At 37.3% G+C, this 26713-nt stretch overlaps 1 protein-coding gene across 8 annotated transcripts; it reads right to left on the reverse strand.

The window, feature by feature from the left end:
• Positions 1-606: 606 nt before the first annotated feature.
• LOC111250113 (uncharacterized) lies at positions 607-26400 on the reverse strand. Of its 8 annotated transcripts, XM_086987124.1 has the most exons (10): positions 26153-26396; positions 22176-22327; positions 20556-20633; positions 19845-20016; positions 16256-16458; positions 9184-9396; positions 8813-8941; positions 3267-3410; positions 2798-2872; positions 607-2242 (listed from the first exon to the last, which is right to left on the reverse strand). In XM_086987124.1, exons 5-10 carry the CDS (start codon positions 16355-16357, stop codon positions 2144-2146), a joined length of 762 nt encoding a protein of 253 aa, XP_086843250.1. In that variant the 5' UTR covers positions 16358-16458; positions 19845-20016; positions 20556-20633; positions 22176-22327; positions 26153-26396; the 3' UTR covers positions 607-2143. The 8 variants fall into 8 exon arrangements, with proteins under 8 accessions (XP_086843250.1, XP_086843251.1, XP_086843246.1 ...); XM_086987125.1 differs by lacking the exon at positions 20556-20633 and having other exon boundaries at positions 19815-20016; positions 26153-26400; XM_086987120.1 differs by lacking the exon at positions 16256-16458 and having other exon boundaries at positions 19815-20016; positions 22176-22337; positions 26153-26394.
• Positions 26401-26713: the final 313 nt, after the last annotated feature.

Here is a 26713-nt window from a genome sequence, read left to right on the forward strand (position 1 = left end):
AATACCTATATTTATGGCTAATAGCTTTTTGAATTTATGATATATTTCTATTTATAAGTGCAAGATCAAGATCTATGGAAAATATTCGCAAAATCGGACAACATTTGTTCATTGCCAAAAATTGCATATTCTGACTATGACAGATGAGTCAGTACATAGTTGTTTACAAAAAGATAGAACTCAGCTTTTAGTTTGTTTAGCATATTGTACGTTACTTGTCTAGTGTTTGATAACATTATAGATATATATATATATATATATATATCTAGGAGTAAGTCCGCAATAGCAGTAGGTTTCCAAGTTTTGAGTATTGTCGTCATACTACGATGTCTTGCATCGATTGTTTAACATCGACGTCGCCAATATGCACTTTTAAGTAACTTAAAAGTATCGACACCTTCTACATCAACTCTTCCCAAAAAATGGATTTCCAAAAAATGCTATTTTATAGTTCTACGATGTATGTTTCTCTGAAATCGCTCCCCAGCTTACTCTATTTCAGCTATAAAGCGTGTAACTTGTATCAAAATGGACGCTTTCAGTTTCGATCATTCCTATACAACTATCTAGAATTTCATAAAAATCTATGGTTTGAGTTCATTCAAGTGTGGTAAAATTATATTAATAATTTAAATTTATTTATACAAATATAATTACAATTTATAATTGTTATCATTTAATACACATTCTAGATAAATCTAGTACTTGGCGTTTAAGAAACAGTTTTCTTTTTTAGATCTTTTATAATAAAAAGATCACTTTTATAGTACAATCGTTTTGTGTCCAAAGCTTAAATACCCAGACGAGCCTTCTGTCTCGGATAGTGTTCTCCATATTCATCGAAGGTCTATAAAAAATCATTGGCATAAGTACGCTTAATGTAAATACACCTTCTAGCAACTAAGGACAAACTATACACAAATAATTCCTTGAGTTTTATAATATATTCAAGGGTTATTATTAGTAAAAAGCGGGTGCAAAATCAGTTATACGCTAATTGACCTAGTTTCTCTCCAGTGAGCTTAGCTAAAGGTTTACGCCGACCTCGAGCAAAGCATTGTTTTTACGGGCATGTCATATCTCGAATATATGGCCATTAATTGGGTCGCACACTTAAGTCTTTTCGTAGTACTACATTTTTCTGTTATCTTCTATTCGTTCCAACGTTCGCTCCCTAGGAGTAACTGATGGAATTAGTACTCGACTCAAGTGATATTAGAGTGCGTTCTGATACACATGCGTTCAAAGTCAGGTGTACTATTATATGAAAAATTTGGTCCTCCCCATCAATATCTGACTGCCAATAAGGCCGAACATTTTATTATATAAACACGCTATCTGGATATCGCTTATTTTTCTAGCTAATTTTCATTAATACTCTATTGCACTCTAAATCACCTTCATGTACTAGGAAAGCTTTGGAGCGAAAATCGTTTAGTTAGCTTCATTAATGAAATTCGTAAAAATATTGGCATATAAAAAAATACGAACTGCACGCTAACTCCTCAGAAGGATTTAACAGAATCTAAAGGCGATGCGCCACTATGAACCCGAACTCAGTGAGGCTCTAAATATAAATAGTAACCCGACTGAACTCGTCTAATTGAGACAAAAAAAAATGAACACTAGAGAGTCCTAGAAATAAAAAAAAAAAGCCAATGACGAAACTGGGTCCATGTGACCCAAAAAACTAAGATTTTACTATAGGTTGCTGTTTTTTTTTACAATTGGCTGCTTTTCGTCCGTATATTTACTCATTAGAAGAATTTTCATTGCTTATATCGTCATCTCAACTTTAGTCACCATCTCCAATTTAACTTAACAAAGCTATAACACCAAGGCTTAGAATCTCTTGGAACTGTATGCTTCTATACTGTGCTGTAACTATCTATGAGCAATGCTTCTAAATCCAATTCGCATGAATCTTACTTCATAATTTAGCATATAATGGTAAATATTTCATATTCCATATCGGTTTCCACCGTGCAGTTCCCGCATTAAATGCGCAGTATTTTTCTGGATGACTGATGGACACAACACATTATAGTCAATAATATAGTAAAATAGCCTTATTTCGAAGGGATAAAAAATGACGCTTATATATTTTCTACTACCATTTTAATTGACTGAAATAACACAAGTTCTATTCTTGTTCGGCCTTGGTTGATGACTGTAGATCTTGCAAATCCATGATTGCTTCCATCCAATCGTCGCGTATTTCAACGGTCTTAGCTATTAGGATCTGAAAGTAATAATAAGATTTTCGTTCATTAAAATTACACGCATACAGTTTGGCATGTAAGAGTGCAGTAGCGTGGAATATGAGAGAGTAGTAAAAAAAATTTGCCACGAGTTCCCAGATGCCTCAGCCAGTGAAAAACTTTCCAATGGAAAATTAATTGAAATGAGGAAGACCTCCAAATGAAAACAATGTAGTATACAGCATCAAAGAACTGTTCGTAATGTAGGGGCGATAGGAGAAGGGGCAGTAAAGCATAAATCCCAAGAAACGAAAAAAATTAACTATGTTGGCGAAAATGTAGGCCTCTGTTTCGTGGTGGTAGTCAGTTTCATCACTTTCTGAGCTTGATTTTTATAAAGCTAGCGTGTTACAAATAGTGACAGTTGATAATTTTTTTCGAAATTGTTTTATCTTTACAACTGCGTCTGAACTAACTACATGGATGCTTGTGACTCAAAGTAGAGGTGAACACATCAATTGAAATCAAAGATTTTTTCGAGGAAAATTAATCAATCGCATATGAGCAACATATCCACCACCAGTGAACGTGTTTACCTTTGAATTGAGCCTGTAGAACCGATTGCTGCACACAAGTTTTGCTGGCGGTGGCCACAGTAGGTATAACAACGACTAAGAATTGCAATAATGTGTTAAGCTAAGAAGTTTACCTTTAACATTTCCTGTAGTTATTACAGTGCAATTTTGCGTTTATCTTTTGGGCATAATTTAATCTGCAAAAATATGGTCAGAGCTTTGGAGCCTAGCTGACTGTTACGTTGTTAAGTCTCTGGCTATCAGGTCAGTAAACTTTGAACTCCCGGAAATAGCCCCTAAAATCATTGCAAATGAATGCCTTTCTCTCACGCTCCGCCTGTTGAATTCGTAAAGGGTATTTATTATATAGCTGTTGTCGAACAATTTTTCAGAGTGACTGCTTGTACCTATGATTATAGAGCTATAACTGGTGAATTGAAGCAGCGAAATTAAATTTATACCGAGTTCTTATAGCCTAATTATAGCTCACCTTTCTTAAACCGACACCAGACAAATTAAAGGTATAGTCATCATCTCCTTCTTCGACGTCTAGCTTCTCGATTCTGCCAAACTCCCATTTATCATTTTTGAAAAAGCTATTATAGGTTAGTCGGAACAATATATGTTTAGAACCCTGGAAGATATATGAAAAAAAAAAAAAATTTTTTTAAATCCAAACAAACCAAATTTAGTTTAACATAAAATGGCTGTACTTACAATGACATATATGAAGGTTTTCTGAATAAAAATACGGTTAACTTGCAATCAGTGATCTATGGAAATTTTTTTCCAATATGACATCTTTAGAAGTAGGTGCTGCGCACACAGCGATCATTACTCTAACCACTAAACTATCGTTTCTGCCACGCCGTTGCCCAATTAAATAAGATTCCGAGAACGCTCTCATTCTTATTAGGATTTAAATACGCAGTAACATATTCAGTCGGAAATGGACGAAAACATATAACAACGTAAGTCAATATTGTACGACATCGACTAAAAATTGGGTTAAAATGATGACTTACGCTTTCTTAAAGTAAATTGATAATATGCTCGTAACGTAAAGTCCTGTAATCGCGCGGACTTAGATCGGGAGAATAATTGAGTTGAAGTCAACATTGTATTTTCTTTTTCTCAAGCCAGGAAGAAATTAAGGTATGGCGATGAGGCCTGACGTTGTTAGCAGGCAGTTAAACTATATGCTTTTTGATTGGTGTGCCAAGGGTTCATGAGTCTTTTGAAGAATTCGAGACGGCGGACTACAGTCAGTGTCTCATTTTTAATAAGTACTTCTTAGTAGCAGAAGCTCCGGATGTCTATGGCAAGTGTTACCATCGCCTTATGTCCAAGGCTACTCGCAACTACCACAACTCGGCTTCTCTCCAAGGCAAAACTATTCTCTTTGTTTTTCATTGGCAGCCAGATAGAGATTAATCCATGCCTCGTCCATAACGACCGTATGCTTCAGACCGGTTTTTTTATGATTAAAGTCATGCGAATTGCACGTGGAATATAACACATTTCTAAACATGTTGGAATTTCTAAACAGCTTGGAGTGAATTCACTAAGGACCCATTTTGAGTTTAATTTTTGCATTTTCTGTATTTGGGTTATAATTTTGCAACACGTTACATTGAAATGCCAGTTTTGGCCGATAAGGCCCTTAGGCTCTAGTTTCTGTTTTTGAAACTCTAGATGCTCCGTTCTGCAACGATGCGTCCTTATCCTTTGGATCCAGACATATGATATCCTCCTCGCTAATGTTCAACACTGCGTTCTTTTTTCTTGGAACATGTTTTTACCTAAAGACTCTTTACCTACTTACCAATCGATTAGTTTTCGTAGAGCTAGGGCCTTAGAAATGGACGGTGGACGGAGAGCAGGGGTACAATTGGTTTTACTTGGTTAGGTACCGCTTGAAATTAGTCGCATTTTGCCACGCAATATAATCTATTAAACTACGAAATAGAAATATTGAAGTTAGGTTCTTTACACACATTTTTAAATTCTCTAAGGTACTTGAGTGCCCAAACCGTGCGCGTGACCCTGTAGAATTTATAAGTCCGATTTTTGGGGACCGTACTGACATGACTCTTGCTACTAGAGAAGTCAGTACCTCCCCTGAACGAACTGAACTCCCCAAACCGTTTGCGCGCACGACTTCGACTATTCCCTTGAACGGAATAATCTGCATATTTATTTGCAGTGCTCACACATCGATTGCTACATTGACGTGGTATACGAGTTACTATTGTTTCCCATATCATCTTGAGCGCAAATGTTTCTTAACAATATTCAGTCGCCAGACTTTGTTCGTCGTTACGTGGGAATCTTTACTGGACTAGTTTAAAACAGAAATCAATAATATACATTTTTTAGAACTTTTTCCTTATTTATCGTTGGGTTTTCTTTACTGAACAGTTTCGATTTAGAATCATAAATTAATTCGATGCTCGGAAGTGTTCTTGGCGATTAAAAACTGATTACTATAATATTTAAGAAAAAATTACGACTTTTTAATTTATGATATAAAGGCCATATTAACATATCAACGTGTAAGCTAAATAAGTGCAGTTATCAGTGTTATCGACAACCATTGAAGTATTTGGACGATCATCTCATTGAAAAACGTTGTCAATTACACTGAATGATCGTTACGGCAATTTTTTCCTACTGGTAATCTTAGCCTGGGTATGAACTACTCGGATACATTTTAGAGGTACAACGAAAATAACTTCAACGGATAGCGAAAAGACGATATTTTTAATGCAAATACCCGATAAACACTCTTATTTGAAATAATGCGTACATACAGTGAAATGCTTTTGCAAAAAAATAGTGTTTTTTTTTCTTATTATCTAAGAAACTAACCGAAAGATGATTTTAAAATAATTACCACTTTTGGTAATAGTACTATACCTATCCTTCTTGGACTTTGATCATCGCCCAACTCATTCAAGGTGAATCTTGTAGCGAAATAAAACAAAAAAATTAGCTGTCAAATGGACATAAAGGGAACTTCCCCTGCCTTTTTTGTTCTTATTTTATATAACGCCAGCCACTAATTTATTGCACAAGTCGCTTGTCCAAATCGCCATGTCCACGCGAAAGGTTTTTCACGGAGATCTTTCTAATAAGGAAATCATGTGAGAGATACAGCTTGTCCACATGCGATCGCCCTGAAATAAATAAAGCGATGAAAAACGAGAGGACAAGCCACTGAAGATGCAGACGCAAACAATGCGAAGGATATAAAGTCACACACAACGAAGCATTTCCACAGTAAGAAATTCATTTAAATTTGTTTTGGAATTTGGAAAGTATGAACTTGGTGCCAGTATGCCGACGTATTTCAGAAAGGCATGTATGAAGGTTACACTGTAGAAAGTCGCATAGCACTGGTTCTGCGGCAGTACGGGTCTTTGTTAGATTTGCGGCTGTATGGACAATAGAATGAACACATTTGTTTCATACTGGATGTGAAGCACTTGATGTAATGCTAATATAATTTAGAATGTAGTAGACTTCTTTTCGATTTCCACTATTTCAAGCAAAGTCAGATCTGTTTTTTTGCCACCATGAAGCAATGGCCTGTCACATGAAGAGCGCCTTGGTCTGCCTGAATGGCAAGGCTATTCAAGCAAATCTTGTGACTCTCAGGAACAACTGTGCTAGAATTTTTCGTGTAAACCTTCGCTATCATCCTTGCAAGCTACGCTTAAACAACAATTTTCTTTTTCGAACTAGAGAGCCCTTAAGCAGTCAACATCATCAAAGGATCCTCTGCCAGCAAAGTTCACTGAATTCACTCCACCGAGACTGTGTTTCACTTCATGGAACTAAATCAACTGTGTAAATAGGTCAGCCTGTTCACTTCTTTTTTAAGCGCAAACAAATACATAGAAGGTCATGTATTTTCACATATTATAACACACGTTCTTAATAGCGTGCTTTGAAATTAAACATAGCTTTCTGAGACCACAACTGAAAACTCCTAAAATATTTTGATGTTCCTGGTTTTCGGCAAGTGCATAACCGACAAACAAAAAATATTTCGGACAAAGATATTTATTTTTCATTATAAATTTTTTTTTTTACTTACAAGGAGTAAGCTTGAAAAGAGCTTTCTTAAAAGAAGAGCTATTAAAAATCAACCTTATATATTTTCAGGCATACAGGTTACACTGCAATGAAAAGCAAAATTAAGGACGACATTTAGGCTTTTCTTCTTGATACAACTGACCCACAGAATAAAAACTTCATGAACGGGGAGATATTATTAATATTTTAATAAAAATTATTTCGCTTACAAAACTCATTATAGCTTTTCTACAAATTATCTGTAGTAGAATGTGTTTGTATGAAATATTTACAATTATCGCCTCCTAGGGAAATTCTCGAAGTGTTCCCTAGCCATTACCACGAAATTTCTTAGTTTTTTCAGTACCAAAAAAACAAAAAGGGTGAAAATTTGATCACATTATCTCATAACGGTTGTAAAATTACTCCTGGGTATCCAATTTTACCCACAAGGATAAATGGTTGCTCTCAGAGTCTAAATTCCCTGTTTAACCACTCATCCAGAACTTTCTGTCTTATCTTCTATTTCCTTGCCACCAGTTGAATAGTTCTCTCATCTATGTTTACAATTTGTTCGTCTCTTTTCAGTCTACGCATAGATCACTTGGACATGGGAATCTTCTAAATCTGCTTTCGTTGTAAGAGACTACGAAAATATAGCACTAGAGTGGCAATTATCAGTCATCTTGTAGAATTTGTTTTGCAGTGCGTTTTGTTACGACATCGATGGGCTTACTTACAAATCTGAACAAAGCTTTTATGCGATACAAAGCCCATAGGTGCACTTGTTAAATATTTTAAAGGGCTTCAAAATATTTTGAGGTGTTATTTACCGTTACAGAACTCATTCTGCATGCGTGTTATTTTAAGCCATTTAAGTGGCTTAAATTAATGGTTTATAGAGTTTCTTCCCCCACAGTGCAGACTTGGTATCTTACACCTGCGACGATCATTTTTAGTGTTTTGGTCTGTATTAATATAATTGATATTGGATTCTAAAGCATTGCTTGATAATAGATCAGGTGTAACTGATATCCTTTTTCACATTGTCCTCGTAGTTTGCACAACTCCTAAGTTAGGAAAGAGTTTACTATCTCCTCGTGTTCGTCTGGTGCGGATGTCTCCTCTGACCTCTCTCCCTTTACTTCACTTATTTAGGGAGTGTTCAAAATAGTAAGTCAGGTCCTGAAATATGATTTCGGTAATTCTTCTTCACTTAGTAAAGAGATCCACGGCGTTATCTGTATTACTTATTTAGTTTGTTTCATTTTGCGGGATCACTACAGCATTGTCGCCATTCTAAGTAATCTACGTATTGCAATTTGGTTATTTGATGTCAGTATCCGTTTATCGACGCTTGATGTATTTTTCTTGATATTAATGCACTTTCACTACTGTTATTTAAAACAAAATAAGCTTTCCTCAAATATTTCTTGTATAGATTAAGTTCTATTGCCAACTATATTATAGATGATATCGCGCGATAGAAATCGTTCTCAATGGAGCCTTTCGACGCAGCCATGAATTTCTACCTGATCTGCTAAACCATACATTAAATATATACGTTCGTATATATTTATTTATTTATATATACGTATATAGAGGTTCGTTACACCGGTTAATTATGTTCCTTAATTATTAATACTTATTTATTACGCTCGTCATTTTTAGCATATGTTGATAAGATAATTTCAACGGACCAAATACGATTCTTTTACATGTTTTGTATGATTTAAAATCATTTAGATGATTTTAAATATAATACAGCAAATATTTTCTATTCGATGTACAAACAATGTTACGTGATTGATTAGGACCAGGGAAGTTCGCTTATTATAGAGATGACGAAACTATTCACCCAATTAAGCAACTTGGCCTTCAAAATTTCCCATCCTAACCCATTTACGTTTTAACGATTATAAGGTTTTCGATGACGTGTACACGGTACCTACTTACCAGGAAAATATGGGCTTCTTCCGCGTCTAAGTTGTTGTGCACGAGCAAACTAAAAACACCTTTTCGTAACAGAGGCTCAGGCGCTGCCGCACGATGTTCACGCTCAGGAACAATTGAGGCATTCATGTTCTATAACGTGCCGCATAAAATGTTAGATGTGTGTCGAAAATGCCAATCAGAAAAGTCAATCGAGTAAACATGCCCATGTGATTCTTTGAACAAGCTACTTTGCAGGTCCGTATAATTTAGTTAGAAAGATTTCACCACATGATTATGCCTTGCAACTGCCAGATTCTAGACTTTTTCACGTGCATACTTTAGGTGGTATGCGTATACGAATGGTTCAGTCATTAGACTGATTCAGATAATACCTTCATGGTAGGTAGCAAGGTTAGGCTGTTTTCAAGCCACACGATTAGCGAATCCAAACGCCGTATAACCGTTTCAATAATTTTGGTTGATTTCCGTTTCCGTCTCACGGACTCCTTGAGACACTCGTTCAGAATACTTTTTAAGTTGAAAAGGTGATCTTTGATTAGCCCGGGATACGTAAATATAGAGATGTGGGCCTTATTTTCTTTGCCCTGTCAAAAAAGGAATATAAATTAAACACATGTGTAGCATTTGCTATATTTTTATGTATTCGGTTCTGCTTTGTCAAAAGTAGATATCGTTGACTTTTTAGTTATAGTAATACTGTTAAATACATAAAAGTTCATCGGGACCATCCAGTAGACAATAGATATCCTCCTCTTCCAAATGGCCGTTCTACTCCTGTAGTAAATTCAGGTGTATCAAAGAATGGCTCATTGAGCCTTTTCAATTATTTTTTTCACTTTTGTTTTAGAAGCGGTAAATCTAGGTCCAGTTCGGCATCAGGTGTAACGAATGAACCTATGAATGAACCATTACGACAAATAGCCGGGAAAGTTTCCCCCATTTGAACGCAGCATTTTCCATTTGCTAGCCCACAAATAGCTGTTATTATCGATTCTTTTTACTACAGTCTTTGCTGTTGCTGATATCCCAATATCCGTATTCTTATTCTTTTGGATTTGCCGTGTATGGCTTGTATTTTACTTCTAAAGCTAGAAACGTATCTCGCACGTTATAAAAGACCAAAGAAAACAATAAAAATAATCGTAAGTGATGCCGTATTAAAATAATTTTTCATTTGTTGAACACCAAGAGGAAGTGTATATATATAGGAATTCTGTATGGTAAGAGTTTCCATGTGATTCTTTGCTGGATTTTTCGATATATTACGATATAGGAGACGTACTTAACGATCTTATACAAATATAATTCTTTATAATTTAATGTTACTAGGCTAAGTGTTGAGCAAAGATTTAAGTTAATTAACTAGTCGAGCTCTTCTAATTCGACAACATTTATTTTAAGGGAATCTAGCTGTACATGCGATCTACTCAAATCATAGTGTCCCTCGGTAAGTGTATGCGCGTATGGCGAATCCCGCCGCACCGCTTTATGAGCACCGCTTCATAAAACTTGTGAACATGAACTGTTTGGTGCTTACCATCTAACTCCGAAAATCACACTTTTACTTTCATCAAGATAGGCAGAGACTACATTTCTCGTGATTTCATCAAAGCTTATTCAACTTTTTTAGCCACATAATGTACTTGAAAGAAAAGGAAGTGCTTTACGCAGTTTGGGTATGGCCTCACAAATTCTGTCCGCGAATGATATAAACCTGACGTAATACGAAATTATTGCCTGAAGCAGTTTACTAATCCTACATTAAATTAAATTTCGTTTTCCCGCTTCTGCTTATAGTTGTGAAACACTTCATATATACGGGTCAACAATACAATATTGCAAGATCAGAGTAAAAATAAGACTACAAACGTTTTTCGTTGGACGGATTACACAAATCTAGTTGAGTTCACACATCTTCGGTATAACTATTTCGTCAGATATCATAAGAATGGCGCCAGAAAACAACGAGCGGCATGGTATCTATTGCAACCTTTCCTGCCTATTGTCGTTTACGGTAATAATTGTTTTGTGCATAATCTATGGCCGAACCATTCACCGCAAAGCAAGTGTTGACAAATCGGTTTAGTTGAGTTGCTTTTTCCCTTCTTTGTTCCTCATTTCATTTAAATCGAGGCAGTCTTTATCCAAATTTTTGTTCCCATTTTCTAATTCTAGTCCTAAATGTGTCTGTTGCTGGAAACGGCGATATAGATCCTCGGATAGAAAGAACAGAGTTAGCTAGAAGTGGTTATGTGTAATCCCGGTGTTCGTTCAAGGAGAGAGTCTTTGAAATGATTTAATTGTGTGAGGTTCTCCGCCTTATTCGTTTAAATGATGTGTTTCCGAGAACAATCCTAAAATCGAACAAGACGAGAACGGTTGTAAGGGACAAGCAGTACGACGGTTTGCTGGTCCATACGACAATGGATTGCACGACGTGACTAGTGCTCTCTGGACGACAGCCATCAAAATCCTGTACACCATTTCCGTAGAATGGTACCTCCGGAATTCATGTGGCCGCATTGATATAACGTGTACGCCTTCCAGATAGATGTGCAGTTTTGTAGTGGGCAGATTGGAAAGCAGCTTATAACGAACGTTCCCTTTTTGCTACCCTCTGCCATTATGACGACGAAATCTCTTTTTCTCTTAAGAAAAACTAATAGAGCAGCATCTCCTAGTTGGGCTGTGAGCGTACCAATGTGCAAAAATTAATTAAATAGTACTGTCCAGGACAGTGCCAGAACGAAGGCTTGTTGTACACCTTGTCTAGACCGATAGCTTTCTTATTGGGTAGGCTTGCAAGACCTTGCATACATTCTTGCAGTAGGAACTTTTATTGAAGGTGTCGCGTTAAAATCACCCTTTCCTATGCCGTGTCCCGTAACGTAAACATATCCGAGAAGCAATGGTTGAGAACCGAAGAGCTAGTCGGACAAGTCGCCAAGCTGGTCTGCTACGTCGGTTACTTGTATATGCTGATGTTCTGCTTCGCCGATCATTTCAGGCCTCTATTCGTGTAAACTACTTTAGCCGCTGTGACGCGTACATGTCTTGATAGATAGTTTCAAAAACCAAGGTTAGGGGGCAGAACTCGGGCTGTAATTCGGCTGCAAATCTGAAACCCATCCAAGCCTTTCGGGCATGGAAGCAAGTAAAATTAAACTACAGCCTGCGTTTACGGGACACGGAAGGGTTGCACGGCAAACTAAAGAAATTAGATTAGATATTACTAGTAAGCTTAAGCATTCAATAGGTCAAGTACTCGGAAAACATCAAAGACGCGTTCCAGGATCTGATCTACGACGGAGCTTGGCGTTGAAAGTTTACGTAGATACAACTTGTGCTGTAAGGTCTACCATTTTACCGTATGTAAGTTAAAATAATTACGCTCTCTGATAATGAATCATTTCCACTCTGAAATTCACCTTATATCTGTATTGCAAATATATCAGTAGACAACGTTCCTGCATGTCCCAACAAGGTCGGTATCGATGCAAGATTGAATTCGAACGGAAGGTAGGCAGAGCGAAAGGACACCGTTCTCAACTTATTGACGAATTACCCTACCACTAAGCACGTCGCCTCCAAATCAGCCGAAAATTATTTGCTACAAAGCTCGATCGCTGGACACATTAAGCAATAACATTGCCTTTTTCCACAAAACATGGTGTAAAGTTGCCCATTCTGTAATTGTAAGACACGGAGATGCGTCCACGAAAACGGGCTGACCCGTTGCTCTTCGGTGCGGGTTAGTACACCGAGTAGAAACGCAACAGGTTAAACTTTCTAGTTGCTCAAATTTCCATTATCATGAAAATGTTTATATCATCTGGACTTTCCGGTAGCAAGAACGCTATTTGTTATGCACTAGTAGTTCCTGTGCGCATTCTTATCGTCTCCTTACAATCCATTCTCGCTGAAAAGTCGCTGCGGTGACTGGACATTTCGCGTGCTGGGTTTGACACTTCTGGTGATACTGTTAGCGATACCCAACGTGCAAGTTTCTTCACGAAATCCTCGACCGTGGGAGCGGATCGAACCTGTTGGTCATAGTCGATCTGTTCAGCGTGGTGCTGCCTTTTCCATCAGTGGTCCTTTGAAGCTGTCTTCGTTTGGCAGCACCTTGTCTTTATGAGGCTGACACGGCCGCTGGAAATCTCGATTATGGAAGTCCAGCTGAGCTGACTAAGTTTGCTGTTCGAGCTCTTTTACATTGTTTAAACACCTCTTTACTCCGGCCCTTTTCGGTTGTCAAGACTATAACGCCAAAAAAAGTTGTATTCCTTGGCAGTGTTGTAAACAATAATTTCGACCATCCTACCCTTATAGTTGTACCACCACTTTTGACGACTGAGCGTCGTCATATGGGGAGTGGAAGAGCCGAGAGTCTCACGTCTTCATGACCCGCTTTGTTTGCAATAATGTTCTTTGTCGTTTTACAATCCTAACCGGGAAGGGCAGCGGGCAGCACATGTACATTTTACCCATCAAGAAGTAATTAACTTCTTCGAAAAGCTCTTCACTGTGCTGATGTATCCCTCGTTTTTGAATTGTGTGTATTTATCTTAACTAACATGTAACATCCATAAATCTGTGGCCAAGTACTTTTTGTCTTAATAATAACTTCATGAAAATGACGGAGATTCCGGATGGCGGAAGAGAATGCCCAATCGCCGTTATTGAGAGAGACAAGGGACAAACTTTTCGATCCATCGTTGAAGCGAGCTACAGCGAACAACAATTGTGGTACAAACTTTGTCACTGCCTATAGGACTTAAGGCTATTTCCTAAGAGTAACATAAATTCAGAAGATGAAAGTCCGCTTGACCCTAAAGTAATCGGCGAGATAACGAAGACCCTCTTATAGCGAAGACAGTGTTTTTGATGTTTGTTGATTCTGAAACTCTATTTTATATGGCTACTATAAATAAAGTAATGTGGAAATTTGCTCAAATAAGTATTCCGCTACGAGTGCGGTGATTCTTGCTATCGATTCTATTACAACACTATAAAATCTCGAATCAACGTGTAATGGAACATCTTAAATATTATAGATGCAAAATTTACGTATTTTGCCCCTGGCATTTTTTCATCGAAGAGTGTCAGCCGCACATTTTCTTTGGAGCAATAGCTCTTTATAGAGAGCACTTATCGAATTTAGCAAATGAACAGACATGGATTAGACATTGATTTGTATTTTGATCAGACCCAAGTTCTAAATCCCACACTTTGGACGCAAGGGCAGCAATGCGCCTGGCACCTCAGTTTTTCAATGCACAGTGCATAGGCTTTTTACTATTAGTGAGAAAAGCGGAAACCACTCATCGAATGTTAATAACGTACGCACATTGGACAGTAGACAATGCCCCATCAACTATTTATAATACACCAGATCATGTTTATAAAGTCACCTTCCGCCCAATTAATTATTCTTGTAACTTTGTGTATTTAACTCGACTTGCGTAGTAGGTGCTCTTGAATATAATTTTGTTATTCGCGATAACGACAATTTTTTCAATATTGTCTCAGTTTATTTATCGAACATTTCGTCACTGTTGCTAACAGCATTTTTCATCTGAGAAAGCTCTGATGCGGTGCGGCCTCGCCCTCTCTTTTGCACTTTATAACTTCGAAGCTTCTCTTTTAATTGAAAGCGTATGAATATTTTCAGATTTTCCATTACAAATTCTACCCTGTATATTCCGTGGAGCGTAATAAAGTTCGGTATACGCTTTCTAAGTCTCTCTCCATAGAGCTTATTTTTAACTTATTAATTTCGGTTACCTATCTTAATTTCGGCCTGCACTAAAAATTCCCCTTCATCAAAACAAAACTTATGTAAACGATTTTTGTCTGAATACATTTACATTCTTTCTCTCCATGTTTTCGTTTTTGTAAGTAGTTAGATTACTCTAAAGGGTGGCCCTGCTAGGCTCAAACTTCAAAGTACAAAGACATGACAGTTTTAGTTAGCCTCGTCCTTTACTCTAAATTGTACTGGAATCTACGCGACGTAGTCTAAGTTTTTCTTAATGTTTATGTGTTATCTGACCCTTATCTGGATTAAGGTTCATTGGGTTCCCACTACAGAAGTCCTTTCTGCTTTCGAATAGCCTTTTCTCTCTCATATTTATTATACCGTTGAATCGTGACATAGTTCCGTTACTCCGAATTCCGCAAAGCAATGCTAACGGTTTTGTCGATCACGACCCTTGAGAACCTTGGTGCTTTCCTCTTCGCTTTGTCTATCACGATTTGATACGTAAGATCATATTTATCTCTGGTAACTTTCTTCAATCTGCCCACTCAATCTGGCCGTTCTGGAACCTGAATTCTAAATTTTCTATGTCACCTTGAAGTCTTTCTCTTATTTACTCATTCTTCGTTTTGCTTTCTCTGCTTGCTGTTGTCTTAGTTTTTGTCAGGTAGGTATCCTAATGGAAAGCCGGCGTAAGTTTATATGTTCTTTTCTAGCTTCGGTTGTCTCTCCATTCCACCAGTGCACCGACCGCTTGACTATCAGCTAGGAAATGACATCCGGCGCTGCTGTCTCACAGACCAACAAAGGTTTATTTACACCTACGTTCGCCATCATCCACGCCCGTTTGTCTGCGACTTGTGTATTTTTGCTTTTAGGCGGCCTTGATTTAACTTATGCATATCCATTTTTTTTTGGGATTCAAGTTATTTCCCTAGTGATAACTTTTTAGACCTAGAAAAACGAATCTATGGTACTTTCTACCCATCTCTTCTCTTTCTGCAACCTTCACTCGATTATAACTGGCAGAGGCCGTAGGTCTATCGATAATCCAGTTCTGTAGTGTTCGCTTCTTAGTTAAAATGTATCTAGTACTCTTCTTCGTCGAAACCGTTTTAAAATTCCAAGGTGTTCCTCTTACACTCAATGACCATCTACCCCTATCAGCAGACGTATCATAAATTCTATGAACACGTTTATAGAAAAATCTGGGATCCCCTTAGTTCTCTGTCTCACTCACCTGTTCTTCTAACCACTGTAGTGTGGTTTAATCCAGTGCACCATATCGCGGTATTAGCTCTGCTGTCAACCGTTCATTTGGCTGATCTTTTTGCCATTGCATTATTGAGTTTGCTGAGTAAATATGGATTATGTGTATTCTGGAAATTACCTTAACATATCGTGTGCTTTCCTACGGCAATGAAGGTTTGTCTGCTACATTCTAATCACTTTGTTAATCGGATGGTTTGTTAGCATCCGAATAATAAAGCCTTCCTCATCAACTTTAGTCGTTTCTCTAGTTGTTTATTTTTTGCTTTTTCTTATTTGTTTGCTAATCGCTTGTGGTTGTGATTAATTTCGTTTTTTTCCGAGTTTCATAATACCTTACCGTAAATAGGTCAGGCCATAGAGCTAGCTTTATATATTGCATTTATCGCAACCCTTAACGACGCAAGGCGTACCAGGCCTGTAGCATCTTTTTCCACTTTCACCCCCATGCAGTCTTTTGCTACGTGGCGGGCTGTTTGATTGTTGGAGCTTGAACCCATCCGTTCAGGAAGCATGTAGCGTCCCTCAAGCTCAGTTTCCTTTGAGAGGGTGCAGCCATTTGACCAGTGCCCATAGCAAAATCAGCGGACAGCTTCAGTCTCCTATTCTCCTTGGTCTGAAATCATTGGCCCTCATGAGCTATACACTCACTTGATCCTCAATTGTATCGCAATCTGCTTCGATTCTAGAAAAATATTGATATTTGGTTGAATTACTGTACAAATTGATTCTATATATTACATATTCTGCACCTGCATACTAACATATATTGTTGAAAAAGGTCTTGTTTCCCGGAAGCTGCATTGTGGCCTCATTTTATTTGATATGAGCTCTAATATCTTTCAAAATACTTTTTACTTGCAGTAAACTTAGTTTTTGGCGTGCTTTATGATTTATTTTATCGTTTAATTCTTTCTTCAACAGCATGACCGTCGTCTTCCCCAAGGTTAGCTCGAGATACCCGCATTTTCCTCGACAGGTTGCTTAGAGTAATTCCCGTGCGTCTAAGGACCCTCTCGGTCCATAATACAAATGTCGCCTCTGCTAAATTAGCCTCGTTATGTACATCGATCAATCATGTTTTTGCCAGCTGTTAAGTTGTTTTGAGCTTCCTTGTTGCGACACATCATTATTTCGTGCGTACGCTGTTCCACCATATTCTCACCTTTGCTGCTTTAGTATTTTTGCCCCTATTTTCAACTCTTCTTCTTCTGTTTTAAGTGCTTTAATCATTTGAAAGAGGTCGATGTCCCTCGCGAATCCTATCTGGTCTCTTTTTATGTTGTGCTTTTAAAATTTGCAGATATTGAGTTAAAGATTCGCATTGCATTCTGTACATCCCCTTAAGTAGTATGTTTTTCTGATACGTTTGCCAAGGTTTTAAGTGATATGGTTGAGTTGTTTAATGCTTAAACAAGTTTATTTTTGTGACTTTTGCAGCGGCTTTCCAACTCGTTTGCCTTATAAGTTTTATCTGCTTCGTTATATACTGCTTTGCTGCGTGCTGTTTTCTTGGCAGATGCGAAGTATCTCTGACTTCCCCGGTTTAGGGTGAAGAAACTACCTATGTAACACGTCACCGCAACCCACTAGAGAATCCCTTTTTGTATTAAAATTGCCGGAGACAGGAATTTGTATCTACAAAGGTGACGATGAGTGTATGTGCAGCCGTAGGGGTTATCAATCGTTTCTTTATGCCTGATTTATAGATTCTTTCAATACCTGTGCAAGCTTTAGTTACCTAATTGTTATGTAATTCGCCTTGGTTTCTACATCTTGTTCTGTCAGAGGACAAGGTATAGAATATTAATACGCTTAGAGAACATTGTTTCGATAAAATATTTTTCATGTGTATAACACGTGGCTATAGTTATTGCATCCGGTAGCAGAAGAGGTAAGTCCGAATGAAAGAAGCGGGTTATTTTTTTCCAGAGAGACTGTTAAGACTTAAACCTCTCACAGGAGCACCACGTCCAGCAAAGCCGGAAACAGAAAAAACTCGGTTGCACAACAATTACAATATAATAGAGACCACTAAAACTCTAGCGTCTCATTGATCTGAGCTACGCCCTCTTCATATGTTACTTAAGAAAGCTCTTCAGCGGAATCTAGTTCGTGTACGAAGAAGCTATCTAGACAATCAAGGACAGAATATCATAGCAGCCATTTACAGAACCCTGGCCCCAGCTCAGAGCAACGAGCATTTACAATAGGCCTCCTTTTTAGTACCAAAAATTAAAGGCCATCTGCAAAATCATTAAAGCTGGCGGTACATCACTAAAAAAATGTTACTTAAACTTTTATTTTAGCTTCCCACAACCTGCCTCTTGCGGTATTTTGAAACGCATATTATTATTCTTGAAAAATATAGCTACTTACTGTGCGATTGCCATTCTCTTGAAATATATTTAGCGCATCTTCTGTGGTCCGCAGTAGTTATGTAATTATATGTCCTGTTTGCAGTATTTATTGACTTTCGAATGTCCTCTAGATAACTGAAGCAATTTTGGATGCGGGGATTGCTGGGCAAACTTATCTTACCAAACTAATAACGTCATAAAATAGTTTGTATAGAATGGACTGTATATTATCTTACAAGGGTGGCTTCAGGCAATAATCTGAGAGCGTCCTAAGATAACGGTCTGTTTTTAATAGTCATTAACGATCTGCTAGCAAAATCAAGAAGCGGCACCCTTTCTTTTTCTGTATGCCGACGATTTTTGTTATTTAGTGTAAGCTGGCACCAACTCCAGTCAATTATAAACCCGGACTCCAAATGAAAATTTAGAAAACTCAGGTAAAAAAAATTATGACCATATTACTTTCAGCTCAGCATCGTGGTACATCATTCTCACTTTACATATTCGGGACGCACTTTGACACCAAATAAACTATTTTTTGTTGAGCATATTACTTGAATGCAGTGAAGCGTCTGTTGGCCGTCACAACGACTGGTTTAGAACCGCTCTTTAAAGACATTGCTGACCCTTTCTGTTTTAAAAGCCGTAGTTTGTGCGCTGTATGAACTGTCGTTCATATGGGAGCATTTCACGGAGAATGAATCACTTCGTGGTGTCTTACCTTAAGCTCGTCGAGCGATTTCACGTCTCTGATTGATCTGCTAGATTATAACGATCCCGTTTGGAGAGACAGAAAATAGAAGAAAAAATCGACGGGTCATGACTTTATACACAATTCACGTATTTCATAATGCTGCCCGTAAGACGCCCGCTTACTCCAACTCAATAAAAGAATATCGCTGCGAAGAACCCTGCGGTCGATATCATACCAAATGTCCTGCTATTCCTTCCCTTAGTCCATTAGCGTGCTCATGAATAATTCCACGCATTCATGTTTTAGTACGTTTTTACTTTTTAAATTGTATTTAAATAAATTACCGTTTTCATCAAACTTCGTTATAGAATGGCTTTCACAGAATGGACTGTATGCCATTTTACACTCGCAGTCTTCTTAATTGCCATTATACAAGTCGCATGCTAAGTTTATTATCGTTTTATATATGTTATACTGGACAAATGGTGAAAGTTATATAATAATAATAGTTATTCGTTATCTTTCGATTTAACTTTGATACTTAATTTCCCTTAGAGAATTGGTCTTCTTAGATTCTCAATGTGACCTATGTAAAAGAAGCATAACTTTAACCATATTTCGGCGTCCACTTCTGGAATGAGCTACGACAAATTGCAATACATGGCAACCGTGATAAAAGTATTAACCATTACGAAATTATCTAAGCCGTACGTATACTTTATATTCTATTATCTTATGACAAAATTCGTACTAGAAGAACCTTGTCATACGTACATTGTCCACACGCGTACTATTTGTATATGTATGTGCGTGTAGTTACACAATACTCTACAAAAGGTAGAAAACTACGTCACGACCTATACCGGCTCAGGTCTTCGTATCCTTTCTAAACTAAGAACTGTGCTATATAGCATATACCTTATATTGGAATGTATGCAGAATACGTGCCATGATGTTTACGTTGTGTTGGGCCATGGTTTGTAATACGTCTGGTCTATTCTTCCAGCCCAGACATAAAGTAGAACCTTCCTGCATATGTTGTAGTGCTACCGAGTAAAGAATCTTCATCCTTTCTGTTTTCCACACGGATAAGAGAAAAGTGAATTCTTCACATTGTGTTCTGCAATTGAAAACGGAAAGCTCTGAAGCATTAAGCTCAATGTAATGGATTGTTCCATTATTATCAGCGAATTTTATTAATTAATAAGCCGCACCCAAATCGTGCTCTTTTACCATTATTTTATAAAGATGCAAAATTACATATAAATGTGTCTATTTTAGTTATTAAGTGTCAGTAATTATGGTTATGGGATTGTATTGGTTTATTGTTTTACTTATTAGTTCTTTAGTGTACTGTACGAGTCACGAACAAATACTTCCTATATTATTTTGAGTTCACACATTTCTCATTTAAACATATTGTTGGTCAGTCATGGTACGTATGGAGGTAGTTGCGGTAACAATAATAACTCCAATGCCGACCTTTTGTCACAAAAAATGGAGGTTCTAGATTTCCGAAAGCACATGCTTTACAAAAAGCCACATGCGAAAAGCGCGATTATTTTACCTAATTTGTGGTCTTAGTCTAAGTAAATGAACTCGAGATATTAAAAATTCATGGTCGGATTTTTTTATAAAAATGTAAAAAAAAAAACCAACCTGTCTTCCTTTGCTAGTCCAGTCTGCAATTTTGCTAACCCTTGTTCATTCGCCAGACGAATAGCCGTTAGGTTTTTCCTATCAAAAAATACCTCTTAGAATCTAGAATCATTATTAACTAAACTGATGGACGGGAGATTGACAAAACTATGTTGTATTACGAATTTACAGACTAAAGAAAATATCGTTTCTCTTTTGGGCAGATGTACACATTAGTCTATAGTATATAAAAATATAGCAATGGAGTGGTAATTGAAAAATCTTTTCTTGCTTTTGTTAAAAGGCAGATAAGTGTGTTTCAATTTGCTTGAAGTTAGAGCTACAGACTCACTAGGGAACTAGCTAATAACAACGAGAAATTAACAAAAAGCCAATGTGTATTCAATGCGATTAATGCAGAAATCCATTCATTTTGAAAAATTTTCCTTTTAGTTAAAGAATTCATTCTACCGTTGGAAAATCTTATTTTTTTTTATTATACTATTGATAGAATCTCCTCCTTTCATATGTTGTGCGAGGTTAAAGTAGCGGTCTTCCCAATACCTTTAACTTGCGGAGCCTGGCAAACACATTTTAACATCTTCCATGCATTGCTATATTTCTTTACTAGCGTTTAACGTGCTACCAGCTATCATTACTAAATATATTGGAGCTGTCGAATAGTAGCATGCCGTATCAACACACTGTGTGGGAGACACCCGTCGGCACTATACAAACCGGAATCGGCATAGGTTAACTTTATTAGTTAGTCAGTATATATGAACACCTTTCGACTGTGAGTAAAGTATAAATTCGTGTCACTCGGGAGTACGTACGGATCGAAACTAGGGTAAACCACAGAGTGCAAGATCGGAATTTTTCAAGCAAAACTTTTATGAGTTACGCTATAAGCACTTAAAGATGTATGCAATTGGGTATAATGTGAAATATATTGAGAGATGCGCTTGTTAGGCTATCAAATGCCGAAGATGTTCGCGCGAAACAAGTTGTGGAACCTCAAAGTGTGATCTTCTTGCATAGAGAGACCGAAGTTGAGTAACTCAGAGTTTGAGCTTTGTAATGGTGCACTATCTGGTGCACTATATCCTTTTCCTAATATACGTAGACTGTAGGAAAAAATTTACGAAAAACCGAAGCAGAAATTGCTCAAACAAGGCGACTTATATAGGGTGAAATAAAAAAGGTTTGTAGTCGAACGAAACGTATACCTATAGCTAGATAAGCTCTCCGTTAGAAAAAAGGTGTCAGAACATATATGTATTACCCAGCGATAGGCCCTCCTTTTCCAACTGTAACAAGTGTCCGTGTTAATTGTGTTCTTCAATGGAAACCTACTTTTACGAGGTCTTATGATGTAAAAATGCGTCAATTTTTGTGGCTTTGTACATTTTGTTGTTACGTATGTAGTCCAAATTTCAAACAAATCAAAATGTTTCTTTACAAAAATACGGAAGTAAGCTTTTTGGCTGAGGCCAAGCCTTTGATTTAAAAAAATTTAATGCTGCTTACACACCACAATTGAACCAACAACGACTAATCAGATGTGCTTCAATGAATAAATTATGCTATGTATTATGAAAAACGTCGCTAATAATGTTGTCCTCCTCTGTTTCTACTTACATAATGGAGAGCGCCATTTTTTCACCGGAATAATGAAAAGTTCTTTCGAAGACTTCAAGCCGTAGGATGTATGTCTTCATTAGGTTGATAAGCTCATGAAGTAAGTGAACTGACAAAGCCCTTTCCATTGTATTGTTTCACTCGCTTTTCGCCTGTGGATTTCTCGAATGGTTCGAGCACATTAATGAAAACCAAAAAGATATTTCTGTGCGTTTATAATCAGCAGGTAGCCCTTTCACGAATTTTGAGTATGTAATTATTAAACCGACCGGACCTTAAACAAAAAGCACAAGTAAGCAATAAATCCCCAAATTCTCCGAAATATTCAAAATATTCCAGAAGTGTCAAAGAGTGTGTTCCTTAAGCTTCAGAACGGAAATGCCACAGCCCGTCCTGCGTTACACTTATAGAAAATATAAAATTACATAACTAGAGTCGCTGTACTGAAAAAAGCGAATAGTTTTTTTACGTATATTGAGTATACATTATGATGCCAGTCTAATGAATAACGTCGTGAATATGTACTTATTTTTAGAGTTAGTAATACAAGTCTTAAGAGTCGGTAGTAAAGAGATGTATATATAAAGGGTGGCACGTTTAAATTGAAATTTTTTTCTTTACTCCAACTTCTAAGTCTGTATCTAAGCAGAAACAGATATTTCAATAACATTTCCGTCATTCTTCAAGGTCATCCTTATTTAATATAACCATTACCCGCCGATTACAATTTCTACTCAAGACCTACACTATTCACTAACCGTAAAATGTTCTTGACTTATTCTGCAAACAAATTTTTGACAATAACCGTGCGTCAAACGATACTGGTAGGAGTAAATACGTTGAAGTATCGTTCAAATACACTATATAAAAAGAACTCTAATGGAATTAAACTTTAAGTCCATAACAGGCCAAAAGTGCTAAAAATGCAAAAACTCGAAACGGCCAAGAGATTCAAAAGGTTGAAAAAGATTTAAAAAAAATGAATATTTGAAGGTTATCCAAACGTTCGTCTTTTTATGTCGTCCTCTCTAAAACAGCCATACTTTCCGTGTCAAGGGACCTAAATGTATTAAAAATTGTGTAAGCTTCTTAAGCGCTTAAGGTGTGAATGCTATTGAGGATCTGCCACTCTGCCTCGTAAGAATCTACCTCTGATTTTTCGGAAAGCCGCATTAAAATTGGGAATAATGTAAATCGTAAATTTCGAGTATGTTGTTCGTCATGATAGACTTGGTATTTTGTTCTGAAGAAATTGGCCTTCTTGTGGTATAAGGAGTAGTGGGTAAACACATGACTGCTACGATAAACAGCTTATCAAAGTGTTCCTTATTTTGAATACACCACATTGTATATGTCTTCTTCGTTCTTCATTAAAGAGATCTTAATTTCTTTTCGAGTGATTACGGTATTTAAAATGAGATTCAGGATGGGGATCTTTGCCCAGAGAGCTATCGTATATTGTATTGTACATTAATGTGTAAGGACATATGATGTTGAAAGCTTTAAAGATCACCAAGAATGACGGAGCTTGAAGGAAGACTTCATGCAAAAGCAGCACTGTCTATTGCGTTATACCGTCGAACAAATTAGTTTTGCCTCTGGTTGCAGTCTACTTCGGATTTCAAGGTGAACCCCTCTCTCTATGAGTACCACTGCCAATTTTTTTTAAAAAGACCGCTCAGAATTTTTTCTTTTACCAGCTTTTCCGTATCTGGCTAATTACCATCGTGTATCTGATGCGATCATACCAAGACGTTGTGGAGGATACAAATGTTTCGAGTCTGAGACAAGGCGGAAAATAGATTTTTTCTCTAGCCAAACCACAGGTCATTCTTTCATAGAAAACTTCTAATCGGAAAGTGTAAGAAAGCAATTGCTTTAGAGAGGAAAGTGATTTGACAAAACATTCAAACGATTTGTTCGTCAGATAAATGGGTGAAAACCAATGAGAAAAAGTGAAAGTTCATACATATCCTCATTATGTGCGTACACTTCTCTTTTAAGTTTAGATGTTTAAGGAAACAATAATTAGACTGGAGGAGATGAAGGATGACGAGGTGGATCGATCTACGTTGCCCTTAGCTACGTTGCCGTCTAAAGTATTTGAAAAATGCTGCGAATCGGAGAGCAGTGACACAACGTGGCAAGGTTTTCCAAGGAGAATTCTACCGATGCGACAAAGAGGGCCGTTTTGTGAAAAGTATGCAAGCGAGTTACCATAGTATTACTCGTGCGGCAGAGATCACCATGCCGTCAGCACTATGGCATGCACCCAGTATAAAGGTGTTAAGGAGGCGTACAAAATACTAAGAAAGCCTCAAGGCTTGAAAATGTAAAAGCCAGAAGATCGACAAAGAATTTAGGAAGAGCTTCGCGCTAATATTGACGCCCAAGACAACTGCCAATTGGCCCGTTCTGGTGCCTTTAATTTCACAGTAATTGAAGGAACCAGCAGCACAGGGCTTATCGGGAAAGCGAAAATTGAATAATTTGAATAGCGGCGACAGCAGCTAATACGCAGCGGGCAGGCTCCCACTTTAACAGTGATAAACAGAGACAATTTCCAGATAAATGCTCTGCACAGATACTGAAGGTTATGACCAGCATTATATTCAACTGACCGGGTAGATGAAGAGCTATTTCCTTAGCTAGCCTAGTCGTAAGAGTACAGAAACCATTGTATCATTTCGACGATACGACTTTCAGCATCGCTTGTTGACTCAAAAGTTAACATTTTATACTGTCTGATCATGGTCCAGGGCTTCGTTAGAACGTCGCCAGTCTTATCGGCGAAGAAAGATCGACAGCCCGGCTTACACTCTGCTAATATATCAAAACTTCGTCAAAAAGAAATAAACATTAAAAAGTTTCACAACTAAGAACAGAAGAATGAATCTTCATGCCCGAAGCGATACAGCTCGATAAGGAACCTTGGAGAAATCGCAAGTAGACATGTAGACGAAGCCAATCATGTAAGCCAAAATTACCGACTGCCGCAGTAATGCGGCTCGTAGATCCGGCTGGAACGATATGAAAACGCTAGAAGCTGCGTCTGTGTTTGTCTAAAACTTGCTAGGCTGCTTGAAACTGACGGGACATATCAGTAATTTGTTCATACGTAGCGCGTTTATACATAGCGGAATGCTGTTTGCTCAAGCGTAAATAAATTCAGTTAAGTAGCTTAGTCTATTGAAAAGGCAGAAAAACTACTATTGCAACGTACAACAGGTACAATGCATGACGAATTGTATCAAAGCACAATACAGCAAGAAATATTTCAGTCAGGTAACATATAAAGGTGGCCAACTGAGGTGTAATTGAGTACAGGAATATTTTTAACTAGTGTTATATCAAAACTCTTATTAAATTGAAGAAGAATTCGGGTATGTTTTACCAATTCGAACTGAAATATGAACACAATGTAATTGAAAGTCATTGACCAGCGCTAATCTAATCACTTGGTGTGGTGCAAAAGCAGATATCTCCAGCTAATAATTCGTGAAGGCTTTTGCATTTAGATTCGCGTTCTAGTAATATATCTCAAAACATGAATAAAGTACATTTTTTCGTTCTTCTCAGATAAGGAATAGAACACATCATAATAAAATATATCGATCTTAAAATAGAATTGATCACCGTATATGAAGAAGCATTTGCTGTCAATAAAGAACCTAGATGCCGGAAATAGATGACACAAAGCAAAGCTTAGCAACGTATAATAATAATAAAATACTAGAATTGAAATCGCGCACAGTAATATCGAGTAATATGATGATGATGTTGTATCTGAGCCCACGCGGCATCGACTGGAGGCCTATTTACTAAACAAACGATCATGCTAAAAAATATTAAACGAAAATATAAGATGAAGCCTTCATATAATTATTACATTAGGTCAAATTGTAGCGTGTTGTAGCGCAGTAAAAGATAAAAAGTTAAGGGTTGAAATGGCTATGGGTCGAGTGGTAGTGACCTACCTGATTATCGCGATGTCTTTTAAAGATCGAAGATTTTTTTAAGGATTGTCGCTACGTCTATTTTTAAAGAATCGCTTCAGTAGCCACTATCACTATTTGGATGACAAATGATACAGAAAGGCTCCATTATGCGGAATGGTGAGGACGACCTGATCCTACATTTTTTAAGACGACCTGCTTTATGGCCCACTGTTTACAGAGTTAGCGCTCACGTTGGACGCGAATGAACCAAAATATTGATAAATAACGTGACATGCGGACGATTGTTTTGGTGAACCTCAACGTGCTGCCTCAATGAAAAGGGATCTATCAACCGACTTTTAGGCGCTCATATCGTGATGGTAATACAATCTCATATTTGTCATGATGCCTTTACACATTCTATTTCTGTGTAGACTTGGATTAATATACGATTTGCTTTTTTATTCCAGTAAAGCTTGTGTTTACCTATTAAGTTTAGTTCACCATTATTGTGATTAATGTGTTGTGTACAAATTTTGAGCAGCACTATTTTTAGATAGAGCTTCAACGAACGTTTTTTAATTATTGTTTCTATGCAAC

Source organism: Varroa destructor, unplaced genomic scaffold, assembly GCF_002443255.2.
Source record: "Varroa destructor unplaced genomic scaffold, Vdes_3.0 BEIS01000004.1, whole genome shotgun sequence".
In the NCBI taxonomy this organism is placed as follows: Eukaryota; Metazoa; Arthropoda; class Arachnida; order Mesostigmata; family Varroidae; genus Varroa; species Varroa destructor.